Source organism: Coturnix japonica, chromosome 6 (assembly GCF_001577835.2).
Source record: "Coturnix japonica isolate 7356 chromosome 6, Coturnix japonica 2.1, whole genome shotgun sequence".
NCBI lineage: Eukaryota > Metazoa > Chordata > Aves > Galliformes > Phasianidae > Coturnix > Coturnix japonica.
This window is the reverse complement of record NC_029521.1, coordinates 22659901-22678725: the sequence shown is the minus strand read 5'-3', so window position 1 is coordinate 22678725 and position 18825 is coordinate 22659901. Positions and strand designations below refer to the sequence as shown.

At 45.8% G+C, this 18825-nt stretch overlaps 1 protein-coding gene and 1 long non-coding RNA gene across 3 annotated transcripts in view; one reads left to right on the top strand and one right to left on the bottom strand.

Moving 5' to 3' along the window:
* Positions 1-704: 704 nt before the first annotated feature.
* Positions 705-13319, bottom strand: LOC107316054. Its single transcript, XR_001556159.2, has 4 exons — positions 13216-13319; positions 11033-11188; positions 10373-10925; positions 705-4946 (listed from the first exon to the last, which is right to left on the bottom strand). It is a non-coding gene; the product is annotated as an uncharacterized LOC107316054 (long non-coding RNA).
* A 59-nt stretch (positions 13320-13378) lies between these two features.
* XPNPEP1 (X-prolyl aminopeptidase 1) overlaps positions 13379-18825 on the top strand; it is a 29559-nt gene continuing 24112 nt past the window's right edge. Inside the window, exons 1-3 of one of the 2 annotated variants that reach the window (XM_015867127.1) lie at positions 13379-13465; positions 13987-14075; positions 16359-16434. In XM_015867127.1, coding sequence (XP_015722613.1) covers positions 14017-14075; positions 16359-16434 — 135 coding nt within the window. In that variant the 5' untranslated portion in view covers positions 13379-13465; positions 13987-14016. Of the gene's footprint in view, positions 13466-13986; positions 14076-16358; positions 16490-18825 lie in introns of both variants that reach the window. The other variant, XM_015867128.1, reaches the window with a different exon arrangement.

Genomic DNA, 18825 nt, shown 5'->3' with positions numbered 1-18825 from the left:
TTGCTCCCGCAGCCCTTACTGCCGATGGAGCGCGGTGTCGGCTCCGTGCTGCTCAGCACCCGAAGTCGGTGGTTTCTCGGGTTTGGGGTTTGCTGGGCGATATCCAGGCGGTGCTGGCAGCCGTCGGGATGTACAGAACCGCTGGGTGATATATAGGGCTTACGTGCAAGAAGAAAAGTCTGTGGTGATATTTTTAATTCATTTTGTCTCAAAAGTTGCCTAAAACGTGCTTGAAAGGCTTAGAAAAGTTCAATTTGTGACCAGATTAAGGCTACTCACACAGATCAGCTTTGAGATGTTTCAGGGCAAACTTCATTACTCAGGGATCTGCTGACTCTATAGCAGTAGCTCAAGAGGGAACGGCCTCAAGTTGTGCCAGGGAGGCTCATGTTGGCTATTGGGAAAAGTTTCCTCTCCAAAGGAGCAGTGAGGTATTGGCACAGGCTGCTCAGGGAGGGGGGAGAGTCACCGTCCCCTGAGGTGTTCACCACGAAGATGTGGCACTGAGGGACACGGTTAGTGGGCATGGAGGAATGTGACGGAGTTGGACTTGGTGATCTTAGTAATCTCTTCCAACCTTAGTGATTCTATGATTCAGAGAGCTCCTGGGGGCCATTTCTGATGTTGCTGATCCCTGAGATGCCGGTTCCTCTGCAGAGGGCCTTGGAAAAACATCCACAGGCATTGCACTGTGCAGCCTGGGGTGCTTTAATTTGCAAATTGATAGCCAACACTCAGACAGCCCCACCTGGCTGGAGCAGTGTGCTGGGAGCCTGTAGGTGCTGGCCAGTGATAACAGATGCCATTCCAGCTCATCCCTTTATTTAATACAGGATCTCTAACTATCTGGTGCTTGTAGGGAATGAAAGCTCCCCTTGGGTACAGGAGGAGCAAGTGCGCTTGCATACCTACACCTGCACGTGGAGTGCACTTGGAAAGATGGAGCTGCCTTCTTCATTCATATTTATTCAGTGTAGCACTCATGGAAATAGCAGGGCTGTTCCTTGTATGCTTACCCCCATTTTTTACTTCCTTTTAGGAAAATAAAATAAAATAAAATACAGCTGTGTCATGTTTTGATAAACTTTCAGCCCGAAAAAGCCAAGAAATACCACCATTTAGCTGTGGTTTGGAAAGTGAAGGCAGTGCTACAGGGAAGTCCTTGGGTCAGGAATTCCCTTGGCTCCTGCTCTCCGCTCTCAGCACTCACACAGCCAGGGGACAGTGCTGGCATGGGGACAATGGGACAGGAACTGGCTGCTGACACATTTCAGCTGTGAATCAGAGGAGAGTTGGCAACATCCAGTGGGGGTACTGGGAATGGAAAAATCTCACTGCTTTTGAGGTGAAGTTTATTAAGTCATTACAGGATGTGGCAGCAGGGGACAGACCTGGTGTCTGGGGAGGCTGCTTTGAATGGTAAGGTGCTGCGTGACATTGATCACACACCTGGGAATTTGAATTTCAGAGGCACCAGTGCTTATCCCAGCAGAATGCTTTCAGACATGTAAAGATGCATCGTTATGTGTTTATTGTAGGACAAGTTTTCTTCTCCTGGGCATATGGATGAGCTTCACTATTACTTTAGTCCTTATGGAGATGACAGATCATTATGATTCAGTCCATAACTGGCTCACAAGCAGGATCAAGAAGAAACATTCCTGCATGGGAGAGCCTTTCCCCATTAGTTCTGGAGGCTCATTTGCCTCCTTGGAGCAGTGCTTGGCCATGCCACTGGACAGGGCTGTGCTGTGGCTGCAGGGTGAGGCAGTGCAGGGTGATTGCTGCCACAAGCCTGGGTGCTGCTACAGGAAGCATCATGCTGCAGGGCAAGGCAACTACTAGATAAGGTGGTAACAGCCAGGATGAACCTACTGGATCAGACCTTAATGAGTGAAACCAAACCCATAATAAGCTACGGTAGCATTGCATTTTTGGAGAGTGGATCTCTGGGAAGAACTAGGGCTCTGTTATTCTTTCTGTGCTTCATGCTGTTGCTTCCTGTTTGCAGTGTCAACAAACCCCTCTCTTTCTGCACTTTTCCTGCATTTGGCTAAATAACCCCTCAAAAAGCAACCAACAGATTATACACAGCAGGTAAAGTACTTCCTTTTTGGGTGCCTGATCCTACAGACATGCTTTGCCACTTATACGGTGCCACAGCCTTCTCGCCCTCTGAAAAGCCATGTGTCTAATCAGGCGACCTCGCAGAGCTACTCATTAGAAACTTGGCCAAACCACAAACATTTGTTTCCTTGCTTTATGCCAAACTCTGAGAAAGGAGGAAGGAGTGGCACGGAGCTCATGTTAATGAGTTCTTCATTCCCCACAGCGAGATAATCAGAGCATTGCTCTGAGATTCATCAACATTTTTTATTAGCACTTTAATGGCCTACATCTTTTTTTTTCTTTCTTTCTTAAGGAGTTCCTTCAGCTAAGAGCCAGATAATTCCTCCTGCAGCTGTGCATTAGGAAGCAGCTCAGGGGATGTGCATGCCAATTACTTTAGCCCTAGTTAAATATATATATATATGCATATATATACACACACCTATATATATATATGTACACCACTAGATTTCCTGGGTGCCTCCTTTTTCAGTCAAGGGCATTATGTCCTCAATCCATCTCTTCTGGGTTGTATGGGGTTTCCTTCACAGTCTTTACAGTTTGGGTCTTTCATAAGACTTGAGGCAGTTTATAGCTCCTATAGTTGGAGCAGTGTCCCTCTTCCCATAGCAAACTGTGGTGGCCAGCAGCAAGGGCAGCTGTTCTGGGGTCCCTTTGGTTGAAAAGGGAGCGAGCTGCTGGCCTTATGCTGTCATTTAGGATGGCTGTTGGCTGGAAACATCCCTACAGTTTCTTCCCATGCCTCCCCCGCTCCCCAGTGGCCAGGTTTCCTTCTGGTCTTCTGGAGAGGGCTGTGAGAATATATACATTAAAGACAGACAGGCAGTGAAATGCTGCGGGATAGTTGGGGTTATGAGAGTTTTATAAAGGAATACTCTGTACTTTTTCCTGAATCAAACCCCAAGTGTTTCCTGTCAGACCTCAGCACAATGGGACTCGAATGTCCAGTTCATTACATTCACATTTCCTCCAAAGAGCAGCCTCTTTCCTTTAAATGCAGAGGACAGGAAGGGATGCTCTCTGCCCCCACTCATGTCTCTCCGCTGACTTTGTCTCATTGGAAAGGGGCTTGGAGGCATTCAGCATTCTCTGTTGTAAGTTAGTTGCCTCCCTTCAATCCATACTGCCTTGGGATCTGAAAGGTGTAAATATGGAGGAATCCTGCTGAAATCAAAGAGAGCTTCACTGGGAGAACATTGGCATGAATGAAGCAAAATGAGATCCATAGGGATTAAAATCCTAGTGCTGGGGTTGGGGGGTGGGGGATCGAGATTCACAGCAGTAGACCAGAAGAATAGTAGCTCATATCATATTAAAAAAAAACCAGTGTAGTTCTCATTTCCTCCTTATCCCTGTAGGACAGGAAAGAACATCCTGCTCTTTTAATATGAGCAAAATACAAGTTATTTTTGGAAGAAAAAAGATCACGCTCAGAGCACATTTTTCAAAAGGCATCTCTAATCTGTGATTCTGATGAAGCAAAGCACATCCTTCCGCACCCAGAAACCCAGCTTTATCACCTCAGCACCATCCACACTCAGGTTGAACAGGGGTTAGCAATGCTGTGTCGGGATGTCAGCTGTGCCCAGAAACCACCTTCAAGGTGTGCTGGGGGAAGTGGTGAGGAGCTCGGCCCAGGTATTGGGTCATTCGTGGTGAGCTCTGCAGGGGGTTTCTGTGATGGATTCCAGGCCAGGCTTCCACTTCTTTGTTATCTCCAAATGTAGGACAAAGCTCACACCCTCAGTCTTTCTGGAGGTCTTGTGCTAAGCATCTCCTGGGCTGAAGTTTGGAAGTTTAGAGCATAAAGTCAAACTTAGGGCCTTTGGGGTGGGCCCTTGCTTATTTTGTTTGATGGATTGCTTGAAAGGACAACATGGAGATGTACCAGCCTCAGATTTGTTAATGTGAATAAACAGTATTAATTCATGAATAACATTCAATTCTTATTCTGCGTAGGTGGCTGTTACTCCCAATGCCTCTTTTGAAGCGAGTAAGGATGAAGAATGTATGTTTGCACCATCTCTAATGATAAGGATAAATAAATTGTTAATCATTAACCAGTGCCAGATTAACAGACTCCAAATGTACTGTAAAAAGAGCTCTAGTTTCACTTTAAAAACCATTAATTGAGTGTAAGATTTTAGCTCCTCTCCACGTCCAGGGCCCCAAATACCTAAGCATGCTCTGGGGAATGACCTCATCTGTAGTTTCTGAATGTGTTCCTGGGGATACTATTGCTAAGAAAGCACTGTTTGTCAGTGATGGAACCCTGGGGTGCACGGCAGGGGCCAGGCATGCCCATGGGACAGCCCAAACCCCAATGGACAGCACAGGTCAGCAGCAGACCGAGCATCCTGGCTCGTCTGACACACCCATGATGTGCTGCAGCCCCTGAGAGCACGCTGAAAAAAATCCATCCGGAGCTATTCCTATGAAGTCAGTGGATTACTCATGCACTTAAAGCACTGATTTCCCTAGCGGGACAAATTGTGTTCCATGGTTTTCATCTGCAAGGACGTGAGGTTGTTTCTGCTGACCGTCTCGGCTTCTTCTCAGACAGGAAGCAGAGCGGAGCAGCATGGACCCATAGTCAGCTCTGTGCAAACAGGTGGTGGAAACTCCCAACAAATCCTCCACAGAGGTATGTGAATGGTTGCGAGGGGAAAACCCGCGCTTGTCTTTGCCCGGCAAATCCAGATAATTTTGCAGAACATGTTTTAACCAGCTCCACGTCTGGCTCGTTCCCGGCTGCTGGAGCGCAGTGAACTGCAACGTCAGGGGTTTTGACCGGGGTGCCTGAACTCTCTGGGACTCTGCAGGGAAAGACAAATGGATCTGTACGGCAGGCTTCCATGTCACCACCGGTGCCCTAAGGGAGATAAGGAAACTGCGGGGGAGGAAAAGCACAAATCCCCCTTAACGAGAGTAATAAATGATTCTATGTACAATCACTTATGTACTAGAGAATAACATACAGTCACTTATGCACTAGAAAACAGAGCACAGATCCATTTTCTAAGAGAGGTACTAAATCTGTGTAAATGTACAGCAGAAGAGGAAGCTTAAACCACCGTGCAGCAAACAGACCTCGGATTGTCTCAAGATAGATGGTGAAAAGACACCGAACATCAACTACAAGTTCCCCAGAGTGGGAGATACATCAGTGCAAATTGAGTATCTGGTCCTCTGGAGTTCTGCAAGTCATCAAAAAAGACATTAATGTCATTAGTAAAAACAACAAACGTGCCCATACTTATTACTTATTTGTAATAAGATTTGGCTAATGTATAATTAGCAGGCTTCAGAAGTCTTTAACGACCTCTGAGATTAGTTTCTCTGTCACACTGAAGTTCACCAGAAAATTCCCATTGTTTCAATGGAGCTGCAGCTTCCCCATCAGCTCCTGCACCCTCATCTGGACTGACATTAGCATATGCAAAACATCACATAAATCCATGAGAACTGTGTGTGTATATACATAAACATGCATCAATTTTGTTTGATTATTTACTGTATAAGGATAGTCTTTGATCAGGAATGCTTGTTTCCCAAGAGGCAATAGCACTCTTCTGCCAAGCAGGACAGTGAGCTATGCTGTGGATTTGTGATGTGTACACACAGGATTACCCATCAGCTGGCTTGAACACATCCAGTTGTGCATGGCTGATGGAGCTGGCTTGCTGTCCTTGTGCTGTGATACTCTTATCCACATTTGAGCACATCTGTAATGTCATTTATAAACAAGCCTAACTAGGGATATACACATCCCAAGAGATGGTGCACTTGGATGGGCACATCCTCATGGACCTGCTGAACTGGCTTCCTGACTTGGATCCTCAGGTCAAAAAGACGAGTTGGGTGACACCAAAAGGCTCTATACAAGACTGCAGTTTGTGTTACTGCTCCTCAGAAGGCTGTCAGGTCTTCGGTCTTTGGTAGGCTTGGATGTGCTTGTTAGGAAAATGGTTCCTGAATGTTCAGATGACACTAAAGCAGTTGAGTATGGTAGTGCTGGGCCTGGCCTTCTGTCAAAGCCACTGCATCCTCATCCAGCATCCTGTCTGATGTTTAGGTTTGAAACCAGCTCCAGATCTGCCAGCTCTGCCCTGAGTTCTACAAGATTGAGTGTTTTCAAAGCTATTGATTGCATGCACAAGAACCACCAATTTCACTTCCTTTTGCATCACCAGAGGTGTGATTAGGATGGTCTGGCACCAAGAGAATGGGGCTAAGGGCTTTCTGAGCACCAGATGATGCCCTCGCCTTCCTGGAGCCCCCTGGCTGCCCAGGGCTGGGAGTGCAGCTCTTGTGCAGAAGGCTTGGTCTTGGTCTCCTCTGTGCCATGCTCTGGAGCAAGGGGATCTCATGGCAGCTTCAACTGCTCTGTTTGTCTTAGAAACCGTTCAAATGCCATTTTTTCCTCACATGGAGTTGGTTCAGAATTTGTTTCATGGTCCATCTTCTGTTGCTGGCAGCAGAGCTGTGCCTCTGATGCTGTCAGAAAGCTACTCCTGCTCCACAGGATGTGCAGCTGGGACATTGCCTCCCTGTTGTGGGGACAGCGCTGGGACAGCTGCAGGCTGGGCCTGGGGGGGAATCCTCCCCATCCATTAAGCGAACAATGTGGTTCCTTCACTGATGGTGTTGTTATCAGCAGTTCAAAACAAGATAGCAAAAATACTTTCCATGCTGTGCAACTGGCTTCCTAGATTCAGCTACAGAAATGATGCTGGTGATGTCAAGGGTTATCAATGAAATTTCTAGTGCTAACGGAAAGACAACACAGTGTTAAAAAAAGAGTAGATGTCATGAAATGGGGTTGTATTTCTGTCTCTGCTGCAAACTTTGTGTACTAGCACAAGCAGGTTTTCAAGAGGAAACGCTTCCACTGAATTTGCATCTCCAAACAAATAAGTCTAAGCTTTCATATGTAAGAATGTCCTTTCAAATCAGAATGAAGCAGGTATTGCCATAATTCACAGCCTGGGTGTTCTTTTTCCCAAGCCCAGACTAAAGTGTCCTGAGCCTCTGATGACTCCAGTGGGATCTGACACTGTATTTCTGCTACAAATCCTGCTGCATGGCAGTGCTTGCAGAGCTCTGTGTGGATCTTGCATTTCTCTCAGACAAAGTCAAACTGTTGATTCGAGACTGATGAACTGCTGTGAATACTCTGCTTTATCAGAGGAAATAGTTGGAGGCTGAAGTCTTGGTCCCTGACAAGTCTTTGCGAGGATATTAGCGTGTCTTGCCAAGATCTAGTAATTCCCTCGCAGCCAATGCAACATTCCTCAGAGGCCATAAGGCGAGATGGGAAAGGGGATCATGTGGCTCTGTATGGGCTTAGTTAGCTACTACACAGAAATGGATACATCTGATGGAACAAAACCCACTGCACATTGGTGGATCCATTAGAAGTATCTATTTTCCAAATGTCTAGTGTGAGAAAGAAAAGGGTGTATTTTTGAATGCTGACCATACAATTTGATATACTGAGCTAAACAAATAGTGTGGAAGTCTGGGGATAATAAAAGGGAACTGGGGAAGAGGATGTATTGTACAGTTATTACTGGCTTTTGTTTGCCTGCTCTCTGGTGAGACCAGAGTGTCAAGAGAAGAAAAACAGAGAAATACTAAACCTGATCCCTGTATGTAACAGTTCATGCAAAACTCTGCCCTTCTGGGAGTTCCCTATGGTGGGTTAAACCTGACTTTCAAAAGATGAGCAGCAGGTTTTCAATTATGGCATCAAGAACTCCGCAATGGGGATTACAAGAGGATGATCGAGCGAGATGTGCCCTCTGAGACTTGCTTTTAATTCAGCCAGAGGATGAGCCCTCAGACTGGTACTCTTACAAGCATCTGGGTCTGCACAGAGCAGGGCAGCACAGACATGATGCAGCAGGCTCCAGCAGCACAACTGGGGCTAGCAGCTTTGGCTACTGGTGTCTATTTCCATGGCTATGCTCATGCTAAAATATGGTGTGCTCGGTTAGCTATGAAGACGGCCTTGTTGCATGCTCATTTGGCTACCTTTGTGCCACACTCCATTGCCAGGCTGTTTCTCCAGTCTGAAGGGCAATGAGAATTGTACCAGCAGCTTCAGAGAAAACAGGCCAGCAGGGAGGGCTTCGCATCTCCTACGCTAAGGATCTTTATATGGTTCAGCACTCATTATTCTGACAGTTGTCTCATTTATTCACTTTTTACATCAAAATCCATCCCTTTAAAGCTTATGTTAAGCCTTAAGCTTCAGCATGTGCTAATAGTATTAATCACTCTAGAAATAGCTCTGTCTTCTTCACTATCTGTAGCTATCTTGATGATACTGCCTTGGCTCCATGTTTTGTCCCAGCTCTCCAGGGCTGGCTCTTGAGTGACTAAATAGATGCACAGCAAGGGACAGGGGAAGAAGACAGAAGAAAGTTGAAGAGCCTTGGTTGTGCCCCCATGTTTTAGAGTGCATGCCAAGGCACTCTTAGCTGCAGCACGGTTCAGCCCTGGATTCTTCCAAATTTCCTCTGTACATTCCATCTGTCCTGGAAAAGACATCACACAGCACACCCAGGGTGGCAAAGACAGAGCAGACACCTTCCAAAAAGGGTCTTACCATCACTGGCATCAAGGGCAGATGGGATCTGTGAACAGGAGAGCCAGATCTTGGAAACAGCTTGGGATCCTGCAGATCAAGTTAAGCATCCTGCCCATATGGTTTTGTCTTTTTATTGGCCAGGTTTCTGTATGTATATTTCTTCAGAAAAATGGAAGATATTCTGGATGACTTTGAAACCTTCTTTTGGATATATTAAGAAGTAACATCACGTGTGGAATCACCAGCAGAGAAATTCAGCTAGAACTAAAAATAGTTTTCTTTTGCTTTCTTGTTAAAAATAAAAAAGCTAGTGTCCAGTTTTGTGATTCTTCTGTCTCTTTTATACAATGGACAGTCTTAAAGTAAAAAACATTCTCTTAGGCTGCATCTTATTTCTCTTCACAATTGCCTGAACCAGGTGTTTTGTTGTTTCTGATCACAGAATATCTCATAGCAAGCTACAGCAACTGTGGAAAAGTACTGGTAACAGTACTTAACAGCAGAAAGGTTGCAAGTACAGAATGTTAGCTTATTTGAATATAACTTAACTGCTGAAAAACAAATGATGGTTGCAAGCACATGACCAGTCACTTTGTGCTTCTTGGCCCATAGCTTAGAAACAGCAAATCAGTAGTAAAATGTTCACAGTTAATTAAAATCTTTACTGTGGTAGAGGTTAGTAGAGATGGCTCTGCACACAATTGCACACAGAAAACATTCAGCACACTTGACAAATCACTTCCCCTATCTTGTTTTCCCATTTTTAGATAGTACAAAATGCTTGCAGGCCTGATGACTTTTCCACAACCACAGCAGGTTCCAGGAGAACAAATTCCACCATGGGACATTTGGTAGATTCAGGAATACTATGGATAGATTACTGTTGTACTTCAAGTTGCACATGCTGGAATAGTCCTTGAGTAGGAAAAGATAAGGTTATTTTTAGCCATTGGTAGTACATGAAAGTGTAAAATGCATGGTATGTAAGTAGGATTGGATCAGAATACTGCTGTAGTAGTTGTTTAAGAAATAATGTGCTTTTAGTGGTCAATAGATATCAGGCAAATTTATCTAAGCGTACTGTGTAACTGTTAGAGGCACTTTGGTAGTAATTGCATGTTAGTTCCCTACTATCCCACAGCACATGCCAAACTATTGCTTTGGTAGTTAAAATCAACGTTATGCACCTCATTTCTTCTGCACTGATCATCTATTTTGACTCCTTGGGGTAGTAGTCTTCCTTCAGCTCAGAGCATGTTGTCTATGTTTATGTTAACATTAGCATATGATCGTAGCCAGGAAAGAATAATCAACTTGCAGCCCAGCTCTTTTCTAGTGAATGTTTTGCCATGAAGCATGCTTAAGAAGCCTGGAAATGAGTATAAAATTGAAATGAGCTACTTCATGCCTTTTATTACTGCAGCAACAATAGCCATGTCCCGGAACAAAACCATTTTTGCTGTTAGCACTACTGGGAAAAAGCCTAAGTTCCCATTCAAGTTCAAGCACGGTTGCCCAAGTTAAACAAATATTAAAAAATAGTATTATGTGATTTTTTTTTTTTTTACTTCCTCCAAAAAAATGCAGTATGGGCTAAGTCTCATTGCAGGCTAAGTCATCCTTGTCAGATGCAACACTTTGCATTACCTGTTGCTGATGCTTCTCCTTGGGCTCCTTCCCCCATCCCTGCATGCCCCTTGTCCTCGTTCTGTGGCTGTGCTGCTGGAGCCACCACTACTTTTAAAAGTTCCCTTTGAACCAGACGGATCCTGCTGGCATGAGCTGTCGGCAGCCGTCATTTCTCCAAGCTCTTGCCTTATGTTGCATTGCCTTGGCAACAAGATTCAGCAGCAGCCTTGAACTTGTCTGGGTCTGCTGCAACGTGCTGAGTCGTACTGCTTGCTGGCACCTCGCGTTGCTATAACGACTGCTAACAATAAAACTCATCTCTCATCTTAAAACAGGAACTTTTACACTGTGTTTCCTGGCAGAGCTGCAGCTAGATTATGGGAATCCTTGCTGTGTTGCTTCTCCTTCATCTTCCTTTTTGCATATAATACTAGAAGAGTGAGGTGCACTGCTCTCCTTCCAGCAAAACATATATAGGAACATAGAATATGGACTCTGGCATGGGGGGACAGGTTCCTACAACACACGTCACTAGTTTGGTGCGGATAAAGCTTTCAGTGCCAGAGGAGCCCTGTAATGAATGAGGAGCATTTTTAACCTTTGGAAATGCACAGCAAGGATGTAATAGAGGCAGTGCAGCCATAGGCTGGGTGGAAGTTTCCCACTGCCCTCACTCACCTCCTTCCTGCACTTCCACTGACAAGGACGGTGTGAAGCATTCATCCTTTTCCTGTACGTCATAGCAACGTGTGTCTCGTGCAGACTGTCTGTCACCCTCACTTTTCCATAACACAGGCCATCTTTCTTCAAAGGGGCTGAATCCATAAGCCAACACTAGAACAATGGGAAAGCTTGTTTAGGAACAACTAGAACTGCTTATGTTTTTTTTTCCCCAGTCTCTGCTGATCGGCTCTTTTGAAGGAGCCATAGTGTGAAATAGCCTGAAGCAGGAAGAGAGGTAGCCCACATAGGACAGAAGAGGCATGCAGGCCTGGAAGACCACCCCCCAGTGTTATAAGCAGAGCTAAAACCTCCCAGTAGCTTTCAGATGAGTTTATGCCTGTGCTCTTGGCCTGGTGTCTCACAGGGCTTTTTGGGACGGAAGCTTGTGCGACAGCAGTGCTTTGCCAGGCCAAAACATGGCATGCTGGTAACCAAACCCTGGTAATGTTTGTGCTGATAAAACCTCATGCTACAAATTTCCCATTGCTGTCTCTCCATGGCACACTGCATGGGATCAGCAGTCTGCGGGGAGCTGCCTGGTTCCACTTTCACCTTCCCAGACTCAGTGAGTTGCACTAAGAGCCAAAGGTGACCAATGCCATTAAAAAGCTCCGAGCTTGGTGGTGGAAATGGGCCATCTCAGAAGATTAGACTGAAAAACAGGAGTCTCACTCTCATCTGTACCCAGCAAGAGAAGGTGAAGGAAAGGAAAGCTACAGATGTAATAAAGGTATCATGGGTATAGGAGGGCTGATAAGATAATGGGAGTTCTTTTAAGGTTTATTTCCTGGCCTTGATCTCTTGATATGGATCAAGATTACAACAGAGTTAATGGCTCTGTCACATGGCAATTGGTCTCAGGCAGTTTTGGTTGCTATTTGCCAGACTGCCCTCTCTCTCTCCTTCTCATATGCAATCTGATAGAATATAGCATTGTAAGAACATAAAAGATAGCTCAATTAGGACAATTTAGTTAGGAGCTCGATGATCTCTGGAGGTCCCTTCCAACTCCTACAATTCTGTGATGCTGTGATTTTGAACAGTTTTCATAAAACACCTTTGTAACAGAAGTTGCATCATTTAACTGAGATTCAGCAACTGCTTAGAAAAGCCAGTTTCATCTCTTCAATCATTTCAGATTATATATCATTCACATTACTGCTCGATAAATGAATTATTAAAATATTTTACATTATCTACACTGGAAAGCTCATTAGAAGCTTCCCAGAGACCCAGAACATCCAGGAAATAAGCATTTGGGCTTAACAGGAAAGCTCATTTCACTTTCTCTTATTTAACTTACCAGTCATTTACTATTCAAGTGAAACGAGCAGTGCTGCCAAGAGTCCTCTGCTGGCTCTTTCAGCCTAAAGATCCATCAGCATCCATAGGGCTGCATCTCAGCACCCTGAGCCCTCACTGTGCTCACCCACAGGCCTGACACTGGTCCTGCTGGGTCGGGACACTGGTTGAACCATGATGCTGAACATCCAGTGGTTTTCCCTGCCTGATGAGGGCATCTCTGGACCAGATGAAGTAAAGCTGGGGCATTAACTTGGACTTAGGAGCCTGGAGCTCTCTAGGTCTGCTGGGTGAAGCTGGTGAGGGGTTTGGAGCACAGGCCTTACGAGGAGCGGCTGAGGGAGCTAGGATTGTTCAGCCTGGAGAAGAGGAGGCTCAGGGGAGACCTTATAGCTCTCTATAACTTCCTGAAGGGGGGTTGTAGTGAGCTGGGGGTTGGCCTCTTCTCTCGTGTAATCAGTGATAGAACTAGAGGGAATGGTTTTAAGCTGTGTCAGGGGAGATTCAGGCTGGACATTAGGAAGTATTAGTTTCCGGAAAGAGTAGTCAGGCATTGGAATGCACTGCCCAGGGAGGTGGTGGAGTCACCGACCATGGGAGTGTTCAAGAAACGCTTGGATGTGGTGCTGAGGAATATGATTTAGCCAGGAAGTATTGGTAATGGTTGGACTAGATGATCTTCTAGGTCTTTTCCAACCTCGATAATTCTGTGATTCTGTGGGTGAAATAAGGGCCCTGGCACTGGGAACTCGAGGGTTTAGGTCTTCTTGCTGTCTTGGTCTGCACCACAGGGCAGAAAATGCAGTAATACCACAATATTTTTATACATCTTCCACCTGCCAAACGGGCTGGGTGCTTCCTGCTGCAGTGGACTTGTCACCGGCTTCATCAGATGCCTACAAAATGCTTCCTGACCCCCATGTAGCCGTTCTTTCAGGTTCCATAACCCCGCAGGAAGCAGCTCCTCTGTGATGGAGCCGCCCCCCCGTTCCGTCGTGCCGTGACCCGGCGCTGCTCCGTCACGTCATCGGCGGCGGCCGGCGGTGGTGCACGTGGGCTCTGACGTGGTGGTGGGGCCGGCGGCAGGTGAGGGCCATGGGGAGGCGATGGGTGGGTGATGGGGGGTGGTCAGGCCCGGCCCGAGCGGGGCGGTGGGCGGCAGGAGGGGCCTGGGCGGGACGGAGCACGGGGCGGCCCCCTCAGCCGCTTCGCCGGCTTCTGTCTGTCAGCCACGGCCTGTGGAGGCCGGCTCCGGTCCCGTGTCTCTGCCTGTTCCCTGGGGGCTGACTGATGTGTGGTGTATAGATCGTGTACCACACGGGCACCTTGAGGGTTCTGCTGCTTCCATCTCCCTGCAGCGCTGCTGTGTTGTTGCTGCTGTTCGGCCTTAGCGTTCCCTTCTGTAAAACGCTGAACGCTGTCAGAGCGGCTGCAGAAACAAATCGGTGTAAAAATACACAGGATTTAATCACAAGGCCCAGCAGGCCCGGCCGCCTCGGCACTGAATTACAGCCCGAAGGCGTTTTGAGCCTTGTGCTGGCATATAAGAACGTTTTATGGGGGGTGAAGGTTGTGCTGCGTTTCACTTCTGCCCTTTGCTTTCTCAGGGACATTTCTAAGGCCGGGCAAGTTGCTGAATGGTGCTTGGTGTGAGGGGAAGCAAGAGGAGTCCAGACGTGGGGAGCAGCGTGGGCAGGTAATGGGGTGGTGTGGTACCTCTGGAAGGGTAGGGAGGGGAATGAGACCGTACCCTGCACCGTTAATTGAACTCTGTTTGGTTTTAACCACTGAAATGATTAAATAATAATAAGCTGTGTTAGCTTCACGCAGGTTACAGTTACGGCTATGGAAGGAAAGACCACCTGCAGAAATTTATAGGAAGACCAGAGTGAATGATAACCAAAGATCTCAGAGAAAATAGCTTAGGAAAATCTTGGCTTGTCAGCAAGGGGCTTTATTAAAAGGCAAAGCCTTGTCATTCCTTGCCTGTTCAAATGAGACTTTCTGGCTCCTGGGGTCAAAGCACAGGTCTAGAAAGAAAGTTGTGTCCTCATTGCTCCTTTACCTCTGTGTTTTTCTGAACAGAGATCAGCTGTGGTGTTGTAGAATGTTACAGGAACTTCTTACAGAGGATGCAGAAATGATCACAGTACAGTAAAGCTTGCAAACTGCAGAAAAAGAATACAAATTTTGTCTTGGAAATAAATCTGAGGTATAATCTAATCCCATTGAAAGCACTGTGGTCAAGTTATCAATTTGATGGTAGAGAGAATGGTGACTTATTATCTTTATTTGTTTCTTGTGTTCTGGATTTTAAAACACTACCTGGGGGCAGCTGGGTTGTTACTCATCTGGTGTGCTAAGAACCTGTTGTGCTGAGGTGTAAACGGGAGACTCAGGTTGAGATCTTTACACCTGAAAGCAGCAGATTTTGATTCAGCTCTTGGCTTGGTCACAGTGTTGCTGTGTGGCCTTTGTCAAATCACGTTGCCTTTCTTGGAGGCAGCCTTCCTGTTTAGATGACAAAACATCACAGGGCAGAGACTGTACCTTATTGTGTTTTGGCACAGGACCGTGATGTTTCTTAGGGCTTTTGGTGGCTACTGAGGTGTAAATAGAGTAAGAGCATGGATAAGTAAAAAGTATTTGCATGCTATTTGCTTCTGTCATCTATAATCTGTTTGTGGACATGTCTGTGAAGTGAGTTGTTAAACAAACTAGTCAGAATGAAGTACTGCTTAGCACTGACATTCAGGGAACACTGAGCTTATCCACCTTGCCCTAGAATTTGGTAGCACTGAAGTTACAAGATCCCAGTCTGTCCTTAAAAATTAGAAATAAATGGGTAGAGGATTGGGAAGGGGATTTTTGTTTTCTTAGGCACTGATAGAGAGACATGAGTAAAGAAAATGGAGACAATCTCTGAAGATGTTCAAGTTACTTAATCGTCATAGACTTTCAGACCAAGCCTCCTGCACAGCTTGCACATTCTCTGCAGTGAGCAGGTGCCTGCCACTGCAGCCTCTGTGCATGCCAGCACAGCAGCATGGCTTCCTGCATCTCTGCATGGTGCTCACAGCAGGCTCCAGCTACTTGTGGTTTTTGGGTAGCAAACAGAGAGGTTGACATTCCTTCCCTCACCAAAGACTCACCTATTGCATAACCACAGCAAGAGGTTGTGATTGACCTGTATGCTTGTTTTCCCTTCCATCCACCTGTGCCCCACTCCTGCCTGCTGGGTCCCAGCTGAGTTGTGTGGAGCTTTTGCCAAAGGTCTTTAGAGGATGTTCCTTTAAGCTGCCTTAAGTCCCCTTGCAGTCACCTGTAGGAGCTCATTGGGCCATTCCTCCTATTACAGTTGTGTTCTTGCTGTGTGAGCTGGCCTGCAGCCCAGAGGTGAATGCACCCAGTGAAATTCTTCAGTCCTTGGGAACAGATTTCTTCTATCTGAGTTAATCTGATCCCCAGTCCAGTATGAAATCCTGGGCTACAGTGAAAGTGTTAAAAACTGCTTTCTTAACTGGTCCATTTCTGAGTCCCCAGAATGCATGGCCTGCTCTCCCAGCAGTGTGTATGTATGTGGCATGTAAGCCACAATATTTCTACCCCCAGAGTGAAAAGACTGAAAGTTTCTTCCTGTGTGTGGGGTTACTTCTGATATGTGGGGATCTGGAACATTTAACATCACATTCTAGGATGTTCCTTGGTTGTCACAGGGCTCCTCAAGCTGTTGGGCATATCTGAGCTGCCATGAAGGGATGGAATGCATGTTAAGCTCAGCAAACCTATCTTTCACGAGTTTGTAGGGAACCTTAATAGTGCAGACCAGGTTTTGATTCACTGGGTTCTGACTGAACTCTCATTTTGCAGGAATGTGAAGGGTGTTTCTGGAGTTTTTAGTGGTTATTGCCTCCAGCCCCATGTGTGTGAGTGGCCTCAGATGGCTGAAGAAGCTCTGAAGTTTTGTTCTTTGTTTTAGTTTCAGGTGGGAAGATGAGTCCAAAAATTACAACAGAACTGCTGAAGCAATTGCGGCAGGTCATGAAGAGTCCCAGGTATGTCCAGGAGCCTGTACAAGCCTACATAGTGCCCTCTGGAGATGCCCACCAGGTATGGATGGATGAATTATGGGAATGATTTTACCTTTTCTTCCTTTAAAGAAAAAAGAAAGAAAAGCAAGCTGAGGATAACAGAAATCATCCTTCATTCATTAACTTTCATGGTTCTAGTATAATGGCCTGAGTAACCTGAGAACCGTTGTGTTGGAAAAAGTTTCTGGAATCTATTCAAGAGAGTGAAGTTTTTATGTTCTTGTAACAAATCAGCATGGATGTTCCACCAGCAATTTCTCATCATATTGTCTCCAGGGAGAAAAGAGCTTGCCAGAGCACTTGCTGTCCCCATCCTGACTGTTGGAAAGTATGGATTTATGTGGGAAGGAAAAAGCATTATCTGGGCTTTAGTTTCTCTATTAGCACCTCCTGACTAAGACATCCTCTTATGTCTAGTGGTTGTAGAGCTTTCCCTTTACTAGATCCAGTTCTTGCTGGAATTTGCTGCTTTATGGTAAAGCTCTTCAGATCCTCTGCAGAGAGGCCTTAGGAGAGTCAGGAATGGGTGTCACAATGACACTTCCTTTTGGAGTCTGGTCTGCATCCAGCAGTTCTGTGTGCTAAAGACAAGAGAAGTGGCTCAGTGTGGTAACCTGTGGTGGCAGCTGTTTTATGTGCTCCTTCCACTGCTTTTCTTGCTTTTTGTAGTCCATGACATTAAATTATTGACCTGTGTTTTACCTCCCCAGCCTGTTTGTTTGCTAGCTTTACTCATGTCTGCTTTGTTTGGAGACCTAAGAACAGCTAAGGCCTTTTTTCCTCCTCAGCCATTTTCAGGAAACAAAAGACATGAAGCCTTTCTGGCTCACATCCAAAGCTCTCTTTTACCCTAGGGTGTACTAGAGCAAAATGCAACTCAGTCAGAACCTTTGCCCTCGACTTGGCACTGAGGTGTGCTGGGTCCAGACTTGCCTGTGCCCTGGGAGCGTATGTGCAGCATCATGTTTCCTATTATGGAGACCAAACTTGGGCAGGTAGAGGGAAGGCACTTTCTGCAGCTGCTATTGTCTGCTACATTCCTGCCTCGAGCTGCTGCCTCTGTCCATATATAACTCTGGTTTCATTTCACTAGATGTTAAGTGCTGTCATGTGAGTTGAAGAATGTGACCCTCAGGACTTCTGGGTTTTTCTGTTGCTCTCTTTTTCCTTGACAGAATGCAGTTAAGTAGAGAACCCCATATTGCTATTTCCTGCTGGGCAAGTTGATCAGGTTTCTTTGGAGAATGAATCTATCTAAATGGAAAATGATTACTAAAAGCTGCTGGTTTTGGTCCTCTTGACTAGCTAGTGCAGGATTCTGTCTGTGAGGTTTGAGAATTGCTGCAGGTTTAGGCATAGGCGGAAACCTGTTAATCCCAGCACAGCCTTACTGATTCCAGATAACTTGTGATGAGCTGAGATTTGCAGTTTTTGTATGTTCCAAGCAAGACTTTCTTTCCTGTATGCAAATAGGAACTTTACAGGCCTGAAGAGTGTATTCTTAGCCAGCTCCTTTCATGACTCAGAAAACTGTGGCTTAATGATACCTGAGTTTGTGCCTTTTCCTCCCTGTAGCCCAAGTTACTTCCTGCCTTTGCCTCTCTCAGCTGTTGTTGATGCTACCCAGGGATCCATGTCAACAAAGAGATCAACAAAGAGGGATTTCTCTCCTGTGGTGTTGATGCTGGTTTTAGACCAGGGGAACATTCCCTCTTTGGTTTCAAAGAAATCCCTGAATTGGACTGATGCTACAATTTGCTGACTAACTTTTCTTTGTAACCAGTGTCACTGGGAATGTTTGAGCTTTGGGCTTTTGTCATGCTTTTAATATTGGTTTTGCAGACAATGCCAAAAGGCTTAGGCTATATTGCTGCCTGGAGGCTTGCCGCCAGCTCTTTCCTCTGGTTTCTGTGCTTAGTTGTGTAAGGAGATGAAGGACCTGCAGAACTTCTCACACACAGCTGGCTCTGATTCTGGCTTACCCAAGGCTTCTAATACCTTGTGTTTGTGGCTTTTGTAGCCAGCACTTAACCTTGGCTTCTTTGATTGTTTTGAAATTTTGTTGCTGGTACTAAGAAATCAGAACAAGGTGTTTTCTTGGAAGCTTGGATGGCCCATAGGCCGTTGAGAAAGAAGAGCCAAAAGTGGGCTGAAGTCTGTACAAAAAATCCTGCTTGCTTTTGTGTGTATGAGGTAGATCTTGTGGCTTGAATTGTCAAAGGAGTGTGCAGGGATGAAATGCTGTGCTTCTGGGAATGAGGCACCTATTTTCTTTGTGGCTCTGCTAAGAATCTTGTCTAAGATTTTGGGGTGTTGCAGTCGTAAGTGCAATATCCATTTTTATGTTGAGTTATC